Source organism: Nematostella vectensis, chromosome 8 (assembly GCF_932526225.1).
Source record: "Nematostella vectensis chromosome 8, jaNemVect1.1, whole genome shotgun sequence".
In the NCBI taxonomy this organism is placed as follows: Eukaryota; Metazoa; Cnidaria; class Anthozoa; order Actiniaria; family Edwardsiidae; genus Nematostella; species Nematostella vectensis.
The window spans coordinates 2476614-2495784 of record NC_064041.1 but is presented as its reverse complement, the minus strand read 5'-3'; the positions used below and the strand labels follow the sequence as shown (position 1 = coordinate 2495784).

The window sequence follows — 19171 nt, the reverse complement described above, 5'->3', positions numbered from 1 at the left end:
CGAAAATTTTGGCAGAATCGAATTCCAGTTTTTGGTGTATTGTATTCATTCTTCTGGTTCACGAACACGACTATTTGGGCTTTTTGTATTTATTCCTATTTCGAATAACGTTGCATTCGAAAATCAATGTACACTTGAATATAGAACCAAACTCCCGGGGGGGTACTCCGATAAAAACAGACGGGTTGATAGTCGGCAAATAGGAAAAAAGATACTAGGGAAAAAACGTTACACATCCGTTTAGGAATAGCATTTGGTCGTATTTTATAGAAAAATCATTTAACACCCCCCAAGGGACCAAACGATAAACTGTGAACTTGTTATTTCCCACTTGCATGAATTTACATTATAATAAAGAAGAAAGAGAATCGCTGGGAACGCTTCGGCTTTTGACGGCAAAATAACAACACCAAATATCAACTTATTCTAAAGTGACGATTAGCCAGAAAGTTTATATCAGAAAGGGTTTATTTCGTTGAACAATCAGGAGCGGAGGGTGGAGTGGGTAAGTTTTATTGTTACATATGGCTTTCTGACAGTCCAAGGGGGGGTACCCCCTAAACCCTCCCTCTAGTTCTGCTCCTGACAGTTTTATTTCTTCGTCGCTCTCTGGTGTGACGGCCACATTCATTTCTGTGTTTATTTTGGAGCGAGTTTGCTACTTGTAGAAGTCACGTGGATTCTTAAATTACTTACATTTTTTTTTAGTTTTTACATATTTCTTAGTTTTCTTTATGTCCCTTTGACAAAAGTATGTATTTGTTTGCCGTTTGCTGCCCGCATGATGAGCTGTAGGCCTGCTGTAACCAATACAAACATGATTGATGTATTCTCCACTCTATGATTTCAGCTTCTGTTTGCCTTAGTAATCCGTGCAAAAACGGTGGTACATGTTGGCAGGGGAACGGCGGCTACTATTGCAATTGCACTTCTAACTATGGAGGATACAACTGCGAGCACGGTTAGTCCTCTGTACAGCTATTAATATTACGAATGAACTTGATATTTTGAAGGTGGCTCGACCTAGTATTCCCTCCTCACATCGTCCATCTTTAAAAACGCACTACGCAAAGGAATGGATTCAGATTCCATATCCAATGTGCCAAATTAATAACATAAGGATAAAAACATGAATGAATGTCTTTGTCGAAGAACACTTTACATAAAATGCCCGGCGTATCAAGATTTGAGGGAGCAGTTGTTCATGAGCAACTAATCCAATATAAAACATAACCTTGAAGCGATACCATCTGTTACCACATTTTTCAGTCCTGGATGTCTTCTTTATAGGAGAAGTTTTTATAGGACCAAATTTTGCGGAAAGATATTCTAAAATGGTAATGTAATTCAAACTGTTACATCTTTCTTTCTATTGGACATAGGCAAACCAAATTTTACATGAGTAATCGTACAAAATTGGCGGTTGTATTAAAAAACTAGGGTAACAAATTGAGAGTACATTACGCGTACGGTTTTTATTCACGAGTTGTGCAGTGAGTTTTTTTATACAAAACAACAATTAAAACTGTACAAAGCACTTTCCATGCTGTATTTTGTTCATTATATACATACTGAGAAATTTATGATAAGTCTATTACTTAACATTTCATTAGACTTGGCTGCAGAGGCTCCGAGGTTTGTGCTGTTCGACGGTTCAGGCAGACAGAAACTTACATTGGAATGAATCTGTCTAGCTAATGTCACGCACGATACTAGGATGTTAGATAGCGGTTTAAGGGTGTACTGACATTAGTGTTGCTCAGTAACGACGTTGCTACGCTGGTGGCGTTGAGCGCGCGCATATACAAAACACGGAATTCGTCATTCACAAGCTTTCCTGAAGTAAAAGAAACAAAAAATATGCTTCAATATGTTTCAAGTTACCCAAGATTGACTTTAAGTTAATCTCAGCCTTTCCGGGTTATGATATTTCCCATATTTTGTAAAAACGAAGATTCAGCGAAGTCAAGCCAACCTTAAGCCAAAGTTTTCAATTTTCACTACCTGCGCGCGCTGCAAACACCGGTTGCAAACGCTCGCGCACGCACTGAAAATCTTATTTCAAAGTAGCGCGCGCTGTATCAGAATTTTAAAATACTTTTTCAATTTCCATCATGACATGGCGGATATCGCTCCTTTGAAGTGTAAATACCACGAAACACTATTGGAATTTGTTTTTAAACTTTATTTCAATTTCATCATGTGAGATATCATGTGAGCAGGCCAAATGTGCACACACGGGCTTTGTTTCACTTCCGGTTCTGCGTTTTCTAAAAATAGCTTTTTTTGTCGCCAATTTTTTTCAAAACGCAATATTTTTTCTGTATTCCTTTTTATTAAAATCTCCTTCATATAGTCAAGCATGGATTTAGCGATCTAACAGAAACCAAAATTATATCAAATAATCTGGATTTCAGGACCTTTGAAAAATCATAAAAAAACAATTACTCAATAATTTATAAAACGCATGCTTGGCTTAATGCACTCATCCCTCAAGATTTATAAAACTTATTCAATATTTGTTTTCGAGCAATTTTACTTGAAATATTTGCTTTTATCTGTATCTATGACGTCACATTATGACGTCACGGGGTAACGTCATCATAATAGTCAGCACACTTTTGTTGGTCAACTTGGCAAATATCAGACCCTTATGACTTTCTACAAGGCTTTTATGCTATATTCAATTTTCCTTAGCAACAGATGTCAGTACACCCTTAAGGGCCTATGGTACTATCTCGTTGCTACGAAAGGGAAAAGCGCGTCTCCGACTTGATTCCGTGGCCCAGTGGTTAGCACCTTTGACTCGTAAGCAAGCGTTCCGGGTTCTATCCGCGGTCGAGTCTTTTTTTTAATTTTTATTTTCTTCGAAACTCCAGTTCTAATTTTCTTTTTTCTTTTTTTCCAAGAGATTAAAATAACCTTTAGACATTTTGTAGAAGAAAATGCAATATTTATATGTTTTTCAGAATAAAAATAGATGGCGAAAAACAAGATGGCGGCCATTTCCGCGGGAGGAAAACACGTTAATTTTGAACTTTTACAACAATTGTGAATGTTTTTTTTTTCACTCAAACCATTGATATTACCATCCCTAACAACTTGGCGAATGGGATTTTTGATTTTTAAAGAAATGAAAAAGTTTTTACCAAATATGTGGTTTTCAAAGAACATAAATGTTCGCCATTTCTCGCGGTATCAAAATTTCGCAAATCCGATGCGTGAAGTTTTAGAAAATAGTGATGTTAAAATATTTCTGAAAACAAAATTATGTTAGATTTGAACAGTTAGCTTCTCTTACACGTTTTTCTGTTCTGAGTCACATAACTAAGTCACATGACCATGGGAGGGGTCAGATGACGTCATCACTTGTGTCATTTATGTCTAAAACACTTATGTTGAAAGTTCCAAGAGATTTGACAAAAAGCAGAAGCTTTTATAAAACAAACTAATTTCCCTAGCAACGGACTCAAAAGATAGTACCATAGGCTTTGGACATTTCTCTGAGGGCCGTTGCTAGGAAAACTTCAAGACGTTATAAATCCGCCAAACATTTGTGAAATGGAATGAATTTAGGCATGGCATCATTGTTTATTAATCTCTAAATTTTGATGACGGCATCAGGCGATGACGTTATCACAAGACGTCACAACAGAAAAATAAATATTTTTTTTTAATTTTTGAAATATCGGAAAATCGATACGTAGTTTCGTAGACAGCAACTAGGTGAATATTCTTTGCCTAAAAAATCGCGATCAGTCCACTTTTCTCAAAGATTATAGAGTTGGAAACGCAAACCGGTAGAATTATCTACGCATGCGCAATTGAGTATTGCGATAAAGCCTGGTTACAAAAGCTAATGTTGTGAAAGAATTTTGTTATCAAAATATCGACTATTCTCTCGCTTTTTAACAGTGAAATATGCATTAAAACAACTCTTTCTTGCTCAAATCAGCACTCCAGGTCCGTTATAGGTGCCTTAGGTGAAAAATCATGCTCGCCTATTTTTCTTTTACAGTATTTGCTGTTTTACTACGTTTTTCTCGCCAGTTTCGGCGTTTGTTTTCGAAGCTACAATCGTGGTCACATTGCATTAGGACACAGGGTTCCGGTGCGATTAAAAAGCGTGCGCGCATAATCTATTTTTGTTTTGAAAGCTCCTATAGAGCCTATAATGTCAAAATAACGCAAATCAGGACTGTTTTATAATAAAGTTCATTCTATTGACTATAAGCTTAGCGTTTATGGACTTCACGAAAAGAGTTTTAACGTCCAAGGTTTAAGGCCTTGAGTGCTGCTTGAGTGCGCCATTTACCCCCCCCCCCTTCAATGTTGGATGATGCCAACGCCAAAACACTTGACGCAACATTGAAGAGGGGGGTTAAAAGGGGGGGGTTGTAAATATTATTTTACGGGTTTTGTGTTCTTGCATGGTTATTGTTTTGGAAATTTGGACAAATTCCGACAATGTCCCAATGATTTTTACCAGTAAATTGTTCTCTCGCCATTCGATTTTCCCTCCAAAAAGTTCCCGGATGATCGCGCGCGCGCCTAACAACCGAATTGCCAGGTAACGAGAAATGTCCCAACACCCTTAACAGCCTTACCTCGCTCGGTTTTTCCCTTTGTATTCTTGTCTTCAAGACTTTCTACATAATCTTTTACATTGTCATTGAGAGTAGCAAATCTATTGTCTTCCATTTTGAACACTTTGTATTCAATTTTCACGGTAAAATTTCATTCTCTCGCTCAATGGATTTCAATAACAAAAGTGACATGCAAAGCTACCCGTCTCCCCTCGTTGGGTTTGAAGCCATTCAAGTGCAGTGAAAAAATATAGCTCGTCCAATCAGAACCGCGAACGGCTTTTCTTCACGGTAAAAAAAAAAAAAAACATCGTTCGCGCCTCTGATTTACTTAGACCTGTGAACGAACGAAAATTGACTGAATATGTTTTCAGTGAGTATTTCTCAGTATGTATATAATAAAGGCTATTATTATATGGCTGCGATAGAACGCGCGGTCTGATATTAATAGTCAGTATCGGACGGTAGAAAATGAGAAGAAGGCGGAAACGACGAAACAACGACAGTTATGAGTGAGCAAGATTTCACACAGTCAAGAGGAAATTGACGCATTTTTACCCGAACAAGCCAAAAATACAGTAGCAAAAATGTACGACCTGAACATCCTGTAGAATTATCTGGCAATCAAGAATGCAAGCATTACTTGCTTTTAATCAAGAATGCAAGCATTACTTGCTTTCCAAGCTCAAACGAAGGCAGGAACTACGGGCCAAGCATGTTGAGCAGTTATCAGCGAAGTTTCCAGTTATTCTTAGATGAGAAGAGATATAAATGGAATATCTTGAAGGACAAGCAATTCATGAAGTCTAGAAATCTCCTAGCTGCTCGCCGAAAGTCGCTTGTGAAAGATGGAAAAAGCAACGAGCCGCAAGCCATCAGGTCCCTCACAGAATCCGAAGAAGACGCTCTTTTTGCAAGTGGCCAGTTCGGGTTCCATGGTCAAGAAATCCCCCAGAGAACCATGTGGTGGTTTATTTCCCTCCATTTCGGCTTCAGAGCAAGGAATGAGTGGCTAAAGTTGCGTTGGGGTGACGTCGAGCTCCAAACCGGGACGAGCGCGGAAGAAATGCTAGTTTGGATCGGCGAACGCGGCACAAAGACCAGGACCGGTAAAGAACACGGCCACCAAACGGCATTCCAACCCAAGATTTATGCCACAGGAGGTGATAAATGTCCAATCTCCTATTACAAAGCGTTCAAAGCTCAACGCCCTAAGGAGAAGAATGCCAATAAAACTCCATTTGTCCGAGCCATAAAGCAAAAGCGAAACGAAAGCGACCAACTTGGTACAAGAAGTCCCCTTCAGGAAGAGATTGATTGGGAAGTTCCTCTCTTACGCAGCGGAAAATGCTGGCTTGCAGTTGACACACTGTAGAAAGTAACATCTATTTTGACGATAAAAGCGTGTCGGCGAAACAACCACTGTTGTCGGCGAACTGGTTTGTCGGCGAAACCACCTGATACCCTTGCAGCAAGGTGTCGGGGCTAAGAATCACTCTGTTCGGAAAACAAGTATTTCGAGACTTCTTGACGCCAATATTACTGAGAATTTCGTCGCTCAACTCAGCGATCACGAGTCAACCGAAAGCCTCAGTACGTACAAGACTGCCGGCGAAAAACACCAGCGGAAAATGTCCCGAACCCTTAGTTGTGCCCAGGAGAGAAAAATTGTACCTGTTACGAGACTAGAAGAAGTCCATCCAGACAGTGTTTATCGTCATCTCACTCCAAATACAGCTGGGTATTTTCAACAAAACACGGCCACATCCTCAAGTGCCGCCGATGTCTCGGCATTCTTTTCCGGTGTTCATAGCGTATTTGGCTGCATTTTCCAGATTTTCAACGGCCCTGTTAGATTTTAGAAACCTGAGAAACGTCGCCGATGCATTCGCCGATATGTCATTGGAAGCGACGACGAGGACTGAAAATCATTGTCTTTGGCCTCGAGTTGGCACGTGTTTTGTGGAATCCAAGAGACATTTTCAAAACTCTACTAGGAGCTGGTCAGGAGCTCTTTCTTTCTGCATCTCCGCTTATCCATTTGATTCAGGTTTTTTGTAGTCTAATAGTCAGGAGATCTTGTAAAATTTACGCAATAAAGCTGAGACACTGCAAGTACACTGCGCATGTCCCTTACGCACTTCCATTAAAAAAGCGGAAATAAGTAGCGAAAAGAAAAGCATTTTCCTTAAAAAAAAGCGAAAAAACGTGGGCAAGGATTTTTTCCCCTTTGTTATTTAGCTACCTCTTATTTCTAATAGCATACCAAAAATGAAGGCAATCGGTTTTTTTGATCGTAAGGGGACTAGATGATACTTTTAAAATGAAGAAAATTAATTTTTTTTTTTTTTGCTTTTTTGGGCGCCAAATAAATTTTCGCCGATTAATTTTTTCGCCGTTTTCGTAGAATAAAATTAACATATTGAGAAACATTCGGGTTAACTTTGAGCTCCATTGAAGGGTTGTTGAGTAAGCGATTAGAGTTTTTGAATATATATATATATAAATGTCTCCAGTGTGTATGTGCTCTGCTGACCCTGAACCAACCTGGTGTAAAAGCTATGAAATTCTTTTATTTCTTTTATTGGATAACTTAACTCTGTTTGACTTACATTCTGTAAAATGTAAACTTGTTGTAAACAAGCACGATAAAAACGTTATATCTCTCGGGGATTTTCCCGATGAATGTTGAAAAAACTTTAACATATTAATTAATTTATCGGCGTTTTCTGTTGTTTTCTGACCGTTGAAAATCTTTATTCTATATCTGGTTGCTTTATCTGGGACTGTTGAGCAAATTGTTGAAACTTTTTGTATAAGGCTCAAAACTAGAGAATTATCTAATTTTTCGAAAAAAATAGGTTCAACATTGCGTCGTTTCGCATTTGCGTCAATTTCACTGAATCGCGTACGAAAGACACGATAAAAGTCGCAGCTCGTGCCAAAATTGACAGTGTAAACGGATGACGTCGCAAAGAGCTCGTCCTAGACCCTACACGCCTACATTCATTTGCAAAGCCCGGTAGAAACGGCCAATAGTCACCGCCATTCACTTGGCCTTCGGCGAATAATAATTAATTCTTTATTATTGACTTTTATTAGCTTTATTGACTTTTATTAGCTTTGACACATAGTACAAATACAAAAATAACCTACAAACACAAAAGCGCACAACAAGGACCAATAAATGACGCACCGACTCTAAGAATACATTTTCTCTTTTCCTAGGTACTTTTCTGACACAACGGTGTACATCTTTCTCTGGTAAATTCACCTACAAGCCGGAAAAATGGGAGAAAATCGCCTTCAGGACCGATCAAGACATGATGCTCTTCGCTATCTGTCCTCAAACATTCAAGATAGGAATGAGCCAGATAAGACAAACCATCGACATGCGATTACGAGTCGCCGATGAAACTCAAGTGCTAAGAAAAGTATCTGGATATTTTACGATGACCTCAAGTACAACATACTTAGCTTGTCCAGCCTTCTTCTCGCCATTCAAATTATTGGCAGGCGTGACGTACATAGCCGAGGTATGAGGGTCATTGAAAAAAAAACAGCAAACTATGTTTTCGGGGACGGTCATTTTTTTAAACACCCATGCCTTCCTTAGAGTCTAATACAAGCGGAGAGGTTTTGTATATTTCTACATACAGTTTCTAAACTTCTCAACCATGAATTTCAAATGCTTTGGTTTTCTAAAACAACATAAGACAACATATTGATAGACATGCACAATAAAAAATGTAATTTACCAATATCTACATGTATGGCTCCTAACATCATAAAGAGTCCCAGTAAGGACGTGAATGTGTCCATCGTCAGATCCACAGTTTGATAGGTTATTACATTTTATCATGCTCGGGAATTTGAATCATCATGAATGCTGTAATTTTAACTAGAGTCGCGTGAGTCTTGCCACCCAGTGAGCAAAACCAACGGAGGTGCATTATTAGCAAAAAGCGTATCTTTAATCTGAGCAGCTTTTGGTCCCGCTTACTTAAGGTCCCCAACACTGTGATGTCTAATTCCGCGACACCTAGAGGCGGAGCCCCAAAGTTCGATTGAGTTTCAAGTCGGATGGGTCTTGGATATTTTTCAGAAAAAAATCCCATAGAAGTTTTTATGTCAACAACAACAACAGACTGTTATGATTCTCTGTTTTGATATATAAAACGAGAAATAATTTCATTGATCTAAAAAATGTACAAACAGTACAAAGCAGGTGGAACTTGGCTATTAAAATGGTATTTATTGATTAAAAGTAACCACCGTTACAGTTTTCATGTAGCAAAATTGTTACAAATACATTTGCTAAGTTTAGAAAATTGAGGAATTTTCTGAAACGAAACTTCGTTTGCAAAATGTAAAAGTTAGAGTGGCCTGTTCTTGTCATAGCTCTATCTATGCTGCCATAATATATGATGTTATTGCCATCAGCTCTTAAGTGAAGTGTTTTCTGGAAAAGAGAAAATAGAACATTAGAACAAAAACCCTATGTGAACATCTTTTCTTTGATAAAAGAACGCTAGAAATTGTTAGCACAGGAAGCCTAGCATGACAACTAACTATTTTTTTACTTATTTGTTTTTCTTTGGGTTTCAGCTTGTACCTAGTAGAAAATTCATCTATGATCTTATCACATAACAAAAAATTCAAAAAATTCACGCTCAATTTTGTTTGTTATGAATTGTTTCAGTTTATTTGGTGCTTTTTGCCCATTAAATCGCTTCATTTTCAAGTTGTTTCGAGTTGCTGTAGAGAGTTTACATCACTGAGAAAACCATTCCACTGCCCGATTAGGAGTGAGCCAATCACGGCTAACAGCAATTTATGGGATTCCCTACCAGTCAATGAGGCTTCTTTTTTGTCGACAAATCAATTTTTTTGAAATTCAATCATTATTTCTGTCAAATGACTTGACATTTCGCTGTCACCGTGCGCCTAAAATACATGTAAACAACTTTGCGAAAATGTATAAGCCAGTTCAGAGTTTAAGGAATCACCGAGGAAGAATGGGTCGAGTCTGACCCATCGTACCAAAATCCACCGGAAGTATCGGAAGATTCTTATACAAACCACGGGAATTAAGATACTTTGTCAGCAATTTCTTGATAAAAAAAACAAAAATGAATCCCCAATATATGTTGAATATTTAACTAAGCGATAAAATATGTAAACACATGCATCTTTGTGGTAAAATACGATGTTTGACGATATTTCAACACATTTAGTTACCATTAATTTTATAGGAATTAGCTAGCCTTTTAAATTCAAGGAATAAAACGTTTTCGGGCCCGAGAATTCTCGGGTGTTTCGAGAAACGAGCCCCAGACACATGAAAAGCACAGGTATCCTATCGTGACCACGGGGACTTTTTCGTATAGTTATACCACTTTTCTATGACTTTGGGGCTCAGCAGTTGCTCCGCTATCACTGTACATACAAGGTACATCCGACAATAAGAGATATGTAACAGCTATACTTTTGGGTTCTCTAACCACATGTTACAAGCTGCTATGACTCTCTCTGACCACTTGTGAGAAAACGACTATGATCCGCTTGGCTGGGGGAGGTACCGGTTTTTACTTGTTCGCTGTTACAAAGTCTTTACAACATCTGGTGTCTACAAGTATTGTCTTACAGGTGTCTCTTCAAGTTGTTAAGTGAGTTTTTGGTGTGTTGGGGCTTCGGTACGCACCTATATTTATATGCTACTAAGACGGCATGTCCTTTAGGATAACTGACACTGACATCCCAAAGGGCTTTTAGCACTGTTTGGATAAGGGTTTAACCAATGGGTGTCCGAGGGACGACCTTCCTATGTGGGTGTGCCAGTCGGTTACCCTTGGGCTACCGTAAATTACGTAATGTTTACATGTTGCTACTGACTACGGTTGTCACACACTAACTTGTCACACTGCTAGTGCGCATGGCAAGATACACACATGAATATAATGATTGACAAGATTCCAATCATTTTTGCACTCAAACTCTTTAAATGTACTAAATCCTATTTCTACCGACGGCTAGGTCTGAAGCTTACTTAAAGTAAACCTTTGTGTGAACTCAGACTTAACTTTCTTTATGTAGTTAACGGATACAGGACTAAAACAAATGCTCAAAACTCTGTTCTTCAGTACCACTTTAAAAGGGACGCGGTACGCCCATAAGTTTCCCGAGCAAAAGGTCAATCTGCTAAAAATATAAGCTGCTTGGCTAAGAAATTTTTATGCGATCGTTTTAGATTTTCCTGTCAAACGCGATAGGTTAGCTAAACAAAATGCTTTTAGTTGTCCCGTGGACTTCAATAAGCTGACAGCTAAATATCACTCCACTACATGTGTGACTTATTCCTGCGTGACAGATAACAGGGGAAGACTCACATATCACTGTACGTGCATCCATAAGAGATCACAAGTGAAGACTCACATGACTTTACGCGCGTCCCCTCTCTTTGGCGCCATCTAATTTTCGGCCAATCAGAGAGCGAGGCACGGACAACGGGAAAAATCCACAGTAATCCCATCGTGAGCACGGGAACTTTATCGTATAGCTATACCACTTTTCTATAACTATGGGGCTCAGATATCCTTTTTTCAAAGATGGCGTAATCCTCCCGCACGCCCTTTGGAGTCTTGTTTTTTTTCCCAAAAAAACTCAAGAATCTGTAGGCTTGAAATGTATTGTTTGCGCGCTGTTGTAACTGGAGTGCATGAACTTTCAACTCCCCTAGTTCCTTGGGTGGGACTGCAAGATTTCTCATAGTTTTGCTCCCAGTTTTTACTCTCCCACTTGAGAGAAAGGTTGATTGCAAATCAGTTTTTATATTACGATTCTGTTTTTATTATCGCCTCTAGATGTTCTGGATTCGAGACACACGACAGTATATATGACGATATTACTATCATGCGACCTAGGTTTATAAAGTGACAAAAAGCACTTCTGCAAGTTATAAGCGTAATTATACTTGGGGGGAAGGGCTTTAATTATAGTACAAAAAGCCAGGGACAGGGTCTTAAAATTTTGGATTCTAAAAAGGAAAGAAACCTAGCAACCCCACGCCCACAAACACCCCATTAAATAATGACTTCTCTAAGGTTCTCGATTTTAATGCCGCGCATGTACTCGAAATGTCTCGAAAAAGTGATTTCAAGTACTGTATTGAAACAATATTCCTATTTCAAATTAACGGGACTTACCAGTTATGACATGAAAGCTATTGAAATAGCTACATAAAAAATCATTTAACAGGATGAAAATGATAATAAAGATGCAAAATAAAAAGATATATCATTGTATCACAATGTAACTAACATTGCTTTATCAGTATTTGATAAAACTATTTCATCATACGCACTTAACCAACTTTCGATTTTCTTCAGGTATTGGTTACTGCAGGAGATATGACCGTCGAAGGGCAAACCAATTGTTACGCCGAAAACAATTACGGATGGAACGATCCCACTTACGATAAAGCTTCAACTACTATTTCATGGGAGACTGTATCCAGCAACGAGCAAATCAATGCTGGGATCACGAACCAACAAGGAGGGATGATAAGAAGTTTGTTAATGCAATTTGTGTTGGAGTGATTACTCATCAACGCCCACTAACCAATAACGTGCATTTTTCTTTACTCAGCGATTCAGTTTGGTAGCTAAAAATGATTTATACTCCACACTTAACAAAAAGAACACTCTTCCACCCCATTCCCCCCTCCTTTTTTTATCATTATTAGTCTGCTTCAGTTTTTTTCAAAAGTTTTTATTTGTAAAACTATCTTTTTGTTACTGAAGTTGGGTTACTTTTTGCTTTAGATGCATTAATGCAATGCCTTATGTACTAGAAAACCCTTTATATCTAGAAATCTTGCTTTTAGCAAGGGTCCATTTGCTAGGGGGGCAATGATAGTCAGTGCTTTGTACCAGCCTCTTTGTCAAAACGTGAATAAAATAAACCACTAACCACAACTTGATTTAAAAGTTTCTGACTTCTTTAGTTATTATAATTAGCCTGTTTCAGTTTTTTAGACAAGTTTTCATTTTTTACTATTATTTATCTTTTTGTTACTCAAGTTGTGTTACTTTTTACTTAGCCGTATTATTGAATACATCCTGCCCTAGCATCATGCCCCCAAGCTGGCGGCTCGTTTGGGGTTTCTCTTGTGAATAGGATTCACAAACACATTTAAGACAAAACTGATTTTTTCCTGATAAAAGGCTACTGAGGATACTAATGATAAAAATGTTTTACTCCTCAAAACCTAATTAATAAAATTAAAAATAGTTCCAATTAACGTTTCCAATTAATAGAACCTTAGGGACCGTTTATTTTCTAGCAGGGAGAGGGGGGTGGTGGAAAAAGGAGACGTCGAAAAATGACGGGCCGAGAGGGGGGTCTAGAAATACAGATATGGGGGGGGGGGGGTGGTGCAAAAAAGCACTCAAGTTTTTGCTATAGTAAATATTTCTATGTAAACTTGATTGTATCTTTAGAAAAGTCGGAGAAGATCGAAATCCAACAGTGTACCAGAGAGTTCGCACATTTCAACATTTGGAACATTGTTTACTAAAGGTACGGTAACACGAGCAGCAAAATCGTAAAAACTTTTGTGGCAGCATTGTTGCAAAAAGTTCGTAAGTGACGTTGCCCGTTTTAACTACCGGCGCGCCAACTTTTGTCGCAGCAAATTTTTTGTTGCAAGTTGAAAAAGTTTGCTGCAGAAAGTAGAAGATTGTTCTACTTTTTGCAAAAAAAATCGTAGAAGTAGCCTGTATTACTAAATCAACACAACTTGTCTCGCAGCAAAAAGACGTCAAGCACACGCTAGCAGATACAATAAGGTTTGTGATTGGTTGAACGAAAGTCACACATCAGTGCCACGGAGGAAAACGATGACTGATCAACAGCAAGAACAAGTCTTTCTTTTGCTGCGACAAAAGTTTGTGCGCCGGTAGTAAACCGCGCAACATCGCCTTCAAACTTTTTTTTTGCAAATGCTGCCACAAAAGTTGACGATTTTGCTGCTCGTATTTCCGTACCTTAAAAAGAAACACAAAGACTTAAACTAAGTTGTCTTTTTTTTCAACTTCATCGTCAATCGCCATTATCATATTCATTATAATTTTCTCCCTTATCATCTTCATCATCCTCTCCCTCTTCATAATTATCTTCATCATCCTTTCCCTCATCATCTTCCCTATCCACTTCTTCTTCATCCTCGTCAAAATCTTCAACATCCTCGCTTTTATAACCTCATTTTCCTCTGCATCGCTTTCTTTCCGGAAGGGTATCTTGAATACTTTGTTTTGTACGGATTGAAATTGTTGTGAATTCGGCTTGCAGATCTGGCGTTCCTTAGCTGGCTTACTCGCAGCACACGAGCAATATAATGCGCATCTTCATTATTTAACAGTGAAACACTTTGAACAGAGACAGAGGGTAGCTGAAAAGATTAGGCGAACGCTCGTCGTTAAAAGAACATTTTATGCATATTTTGACTCTCAGTACATTTCTAGTGTAGCGGTGGGTAAATCGCCACCTCTAGGTGACGGGACCCATCGCTACACTTATTTCTGTTAAAGCATTCTCCCTTTCCTTTCCTTCCTTTTATTCTCACTTTCCATCTACAATTATAGCTATCAAGTTAAAAGCTTCCTACAAAAAATCTTTAGTTTCCTATGAAAACTGTATTCTACTTTGGGATCACATAACACAATAAAAAGAGAGAAGTTAAGAGACGTTTGTTAGCGGACAATTAAGTTAACACATGATTTTCCTATCAATTTTTATGGGATAAAGGATGAACAACCAAGCTGTTAGATATAATATTGCATCTCCTAATGCTTCAAGTGTTTGGAAGTATAAGTATATATGTATAAGCTGATTAGTATAATTATATTAAGCTTTATTTTTAATAGCATCATATAAGCTTAGCTTGTCTTCTAGAAAAATGTCAACAGAAGTTGAAAAGCTAAAAATAAAGCTTATACCTTCTTTTTCCAAAAAAAGTTATAGTTATATCCCATTTTCCTATACCAATGAGATCCACAAGCGGCCAGCAAGCTACGTGGTTCGTGGTCGGCCGAGGACGCGGACGTTTGCACTGTAAAGCCCCGTGTAAACTTTGCCAGCACCTGCCAGCATTGCTGGGAGATATCAAAATGAGATATGGACTTTCTGACATTTCCTTTGTTTTGTGTTCAGTCGAGCAAGAATTGCTGCCAGCATTGCTCGCGAATTTTCGCTTGGCTATAGGACAAAGGAGATATCAAAATGGGAAATGGACTTTTTGACATTTCCTTTGTTTTGTGGTCAGTTGAGCAAGAATTGCTGCCAGCATTGCTCGCGAATTTTCGCTTGGCTATAGGACAAAGGAGATATCAAAATGGGATATGGACTTTCTGACATTTCCTTTGTTTTGTGGTCAGTTGAGCAAGAATTGCTGCCAGCATTGCTCGCGAATTTTCGCTTGGCTATAGGACAAAGGAGATATCAAAATGGGATATGGACTTTTTGACATTTCCTTTGTTTTGTGGTCAGTCGAGCAAGAATTGCTGCCAGCATTGCTGGCGCAGTTTGCACCGGGGCTTAAACCCCACTACGTACGTTCGCTGCTGTAGAAATGATGTCCTTAGTTGATCTTTATCTGTCTCTGACTACAATATTTTGCTTATTCCATTGCAATTGAATTATTATTGATCGCCACGCGCGAAAATATCTTTTTTTCGATCAAGTTGTCTCCTAGCCGTCGTCGTCGGTCCCTATTACTAGCGAGAGTTCGCCGAAGTGTCTGTGAGTATGACTTTCTTGCAATCGTCTTTGACATTCCATAGAGGCCTGTTATACCTATGTTTGACATGACAAAGCCACAACGACAATGGATGTCTGTGCCTTTGGCAAATTGCATTTTCGGTTTCCTGACATAACCTTACGTTTTAGCTAGTACATTGACTTCTATCGCCCTGTCTTCGGCAATCTGTAGAAGCCGTTGGCAAAATGCATTTACGGTTTCCTGACATACCCTTACGTTTCAGCTAGTACATTGACCTCTATCGTCCTGTCTTCGGCAATCTGTAGAAGCCGTTGGCAAATTGTAATTCCTGCTCCTTGACTTTGCAGTCCAGGAATCGTTTGAGATCTCCCACGCTGCATTGCGCAGACTCGGGCCCCTGCATGGCGAAAATCCGGAGCATGGAATGGATTCTCTCCAAGGGGAGACTCTCCAGGTTCGTCAGCATTCCCACGATATACGACCAAAACACCTACAAATTGCACACAATGTCACGTGTATAGGCACAAGCATGTCCAATTTGGAAGGCGCTCTACACTAGTCTAGTATACTTTCCATCTCCCTGTAAACCCTTTACATGGTAAGGGGTAACCTCGGGGATCTACGCGCCGGGGTGCTGCTGATAGGTGCATAAGGGCAGTTTTGAAGGTAATCATAATGCTATGCGGTGATAGTGAGTGGAGGCAGGTAAGGGAGACTGATTATGAACTCATGAAATCATTATTAACAACTAAATAGTACGTAAGCCTCGTAAAGTCGAAAATCATTCCCATAGAGCTTTTGGTCGCTATGGGTGTATTGCAAAGGATTCAGACCTGAATGTCGTAAGGCGTCAACAGACAGTTTTTTTTTTCTGCCAAACAACAAACACCATAACATTTGCATAAACTTGGAATTTAAAAAGATTTGAAAGTATTTATCCCTATAAATACTATATTGTGGGCTTCAAATAGTTCTTCTTTTGACGCACCTGAAGTTCCTCTTCGCGTTTTTGTTGAACTGACGCGGTAGCAGACTCTGGCTCGGCCTCCACCATTACCTCGGCTGAAAACATTCACAAAGCCAAGCAAAGTAAGATCAACCCTGCTAGAAGAGGTTTTGTCCTGTCGAGAATGCTACAAACCACGGTAGTAACGGTCCAAACCCAGGACCAACGATCCAACCTCGGTACAAACTGTCCAAGCTTAGTACCAAAGGTCAAACCTAGGTACACACGATCCAAACTCTGTACCGACGGTTCAACATCGATACCATCGGCTCAAACTCGGTGTCACAAGATCACTCTCGGTACCAATGATACAACCACAATACTTACGGTCCAACCCATGCACCAATAGTCCAATTTGGTGCGAACGGATCAACCTCGTCCGAAGGCCATTTCAGTCATGTAATTCAAAATGAAGACTCAGGTCAAGGCTGATCATGTGATCTTAGATAGAACCGCAGGTATCCTGGACCATTTTAAGATCGACCGAGGACTTGGAAGGTGTCCGCATTTTTTTACAGACAAAAGAAAGTCTTTCATAATTTGCTTTTCCATCTTTTTTTTTAGATATTACAAGAACTAGCACAAGAATCTCTTTCGTGACCGCTTCCTTGTTCATCTCCGCTGTATCTCTGATGTTATTTTAATGAATCAGCAAATTGTTAACAAATTTATATTAAAGCTAATTTGAGTGAGCCATCTAATCAGAACCTTAAATTTTGGGGTTATCAAAAATAACTGGTTTTGTTTGGCTGTAAAACCGTTAGGCCAATTAGATTGTCGATCAACCACTTTATTATTGTTTACAATTGAAAAAAAAGGTTTATTTGTAAGAAAACTTCAAAATAACCACCCACGATTAAAGTATCTCAGTCGCTTGAATAGGGGACTTGTGCTAAGAGATCACGTGACCTTTTTGGCTGGCAAATTCAAAAGAAAATGATCAAACAAAACAATTAGAAATGACTGCGCCCGACACACCAGAGAACGACGAAGAAATAAAACCTTTAAATGAAACTAAACCTTTTCTGAAAAAAAGGATTCTGTTTTTTTTCGTAAGCGCTGAATAAGTTGCTTTTTGTTGCTGTTATTTTGCTGCTAAAAGGCTGAGCGCACGCTAGTTTGCCACCCAAATAGTCACGTGATCTCTTAGCGCAAGTCCCCTTCTAGCCGATGGAAATCGATTCGTCTTTATTGTGCGGGAGTATAAAATGGCGGCGTGATTGCCTTTCTTTAAAACTTGGCTATTATATGATTGGCTGTATTTCCATGCAAAATGACAAAGCTCCACCCACCGCTGTGTGCTTTATGTATCCCCTTTTGTCTCTCCATCACGATGTATGTATCCGGTGACTCCTCGCGTAGAACGCCCTGGCTTACCCAGAATGCCAAGCGGCGCCTGAGCGTTCCAGGAGTGACGTGCATAACGGAGCTCAGCTCATCCAGCTGCCATCGTTCTACAAGGGGAAGAAATACTGGCTAAAATTTACTGAGGCCCCTATTCCTCGTTTCACTGTCTCTTATTGAGAGTTAGCCATGAACGGTTTTACTCTGAAACCCTTTTATTGTCAACAAAGCCTATAGCTGATCATGGATTTATTGAAAAGAAAAATTACGAGAGGCTTTATGCATTTGTTACCCCGCTAAAACAGCTTTCTTTCTTTCTGTTTTTTTTTTTCTTTTTCTTTCAGTTCACTTCTCCGTGTCACGTCTTTGTTCTTTTGCCTGTTAGTTTGCCTTTGTGTCATAATAATAATAATAATAATAATAATAATAATAATAATAATAATAATAATAATAATAATAATAATAATTATAAAGACTTTATTTAAAGAGGAAGCACTTAATAGCCAATTGGCTAATAACATTGTGGCCCTCACTTCATCAGGAGAAACCTCTGCGGAAAGGCGCTATCAGACCCAGTTCAGCATTAGTCTCCTCTGCGGTTGTTCTGAGCTTGAGCAGCAAATTGCGTGACAGGTCAGAACGACTGGGTAGGCGACTAGATCAGCAAGCGCATTGCGTGACAGGTCAGAACGACTGGGTAGGCGACTAGATCAGCAAGCGCATTGCGTGACAGGTCAGAACGACTAGGTAGGCGACTAGATCAGCAAGCGCATTGCGTGACAGGTCAGAACGACTGGGTAGGCGACTAGATCAGCAAGCGCATTGCGTGACAGGTCAGAACGACTAGGTAGGCGACTAGATCAGCAAGCACAGGACGTGACAGGTCAGATCGACTGGGTAGGCGACTAGATCAGCAAGCGCATTGCGTGACAGGTCAGATCGACTGGGTAGGCGACTAGATCAGCAAGCGCATTGCGTGACAGGTCAGAACGACTGGGTAGGCGACTAGATCAGCAAGCGCATTGCGTGACAGGTCAGAACGACTGGGTAGGCGACTAAATCAGCAGCGCATTGCGTGACAGGTCAGAACGACTGGGTAGGCGACTAGATCAGCAAGCGCATTGCGTGACATGTCAGAACGAATGGATACGCGACTAGATCAGCAAGCGCATTGCGTGACAGGTCAGAACGACTGGGTAGGCGACTAGATCAGCAAGCGCATTGCGTGACAGGTCAGAACGACTGGGTAGGCGACTAGATCAGCAAGCGCATTGCGTGACATGTCAGAACGAATGGATACGCGACTAGATCAGCAAGCGCATTGCGTGACAGGTCAGAACGACTGGGTAGGCGACTAGATCAGCAAGCGCATTGCGTGACAGGTCAGAACGACTGGGTAGGCGACTAGATCAGCAAGCGCATTGCGTGACAGGTCAGAACGACTAGGTAGGCGAC

General features: G+C 39.7%; 2 protein-coding genes across 5 annotated transcripts in view; one reads left to right on the top strand and one right to left on the bottom strand.

The window, feature by feature from the left end:
- The window catches only part of LOC5504222, a 35916-nt gene extending 23349 nt beyond the window's left edge, over positions 1–12567 (top strand). Inside the window, exons 21-23 of the mRNA XM_048731238.1 lie at positions 851–961; positions 7815–8122; positions 11975–12567. Coding sequence (XP_048587195.1) covers positions 851–961; positions 7815–8122; positions 11975–12184 — 629 coding nt within the window. The 3' untranslated portion in view covers positions 12185–12567. The remainder of the gene's footprint in view (positions 1–850; positions 962–7814; positions 8123–11974) is intronic.
- The window catches only part of LOC5504223 (anaphase-promoting complex subunit 2), a 59365-nt gene continuing 48929 nt past the window's right edge, over positions 8736–19171 (bottom strand). For 3 of the 4 annotated variants that reach the window (XM_032372499.2, XM_048731240.1, XM_048731239.1), the window contains 3 exons: positions 17665–17826; positions 16355–16428; positions 14059–15856 (listed from right to left, as the gene is read on the bottom strand). In XM_032372499.2, coding sequence (XP_032228390.1) covers positions 15644–15856; positions 16355–16428; positions 17665–17826 — 449 coding nt within the window. In that variant the 3' untranslated portion in view covers positions 14059–15643. Of the gene's footprint in view, positions 9049–14058; positions 15857–16354; positions 16429–17664; positions 17827–19171 lie in introns of those variants that run through there. The other variant, XM_001625106.3, reaches the window with a different exon arrangement.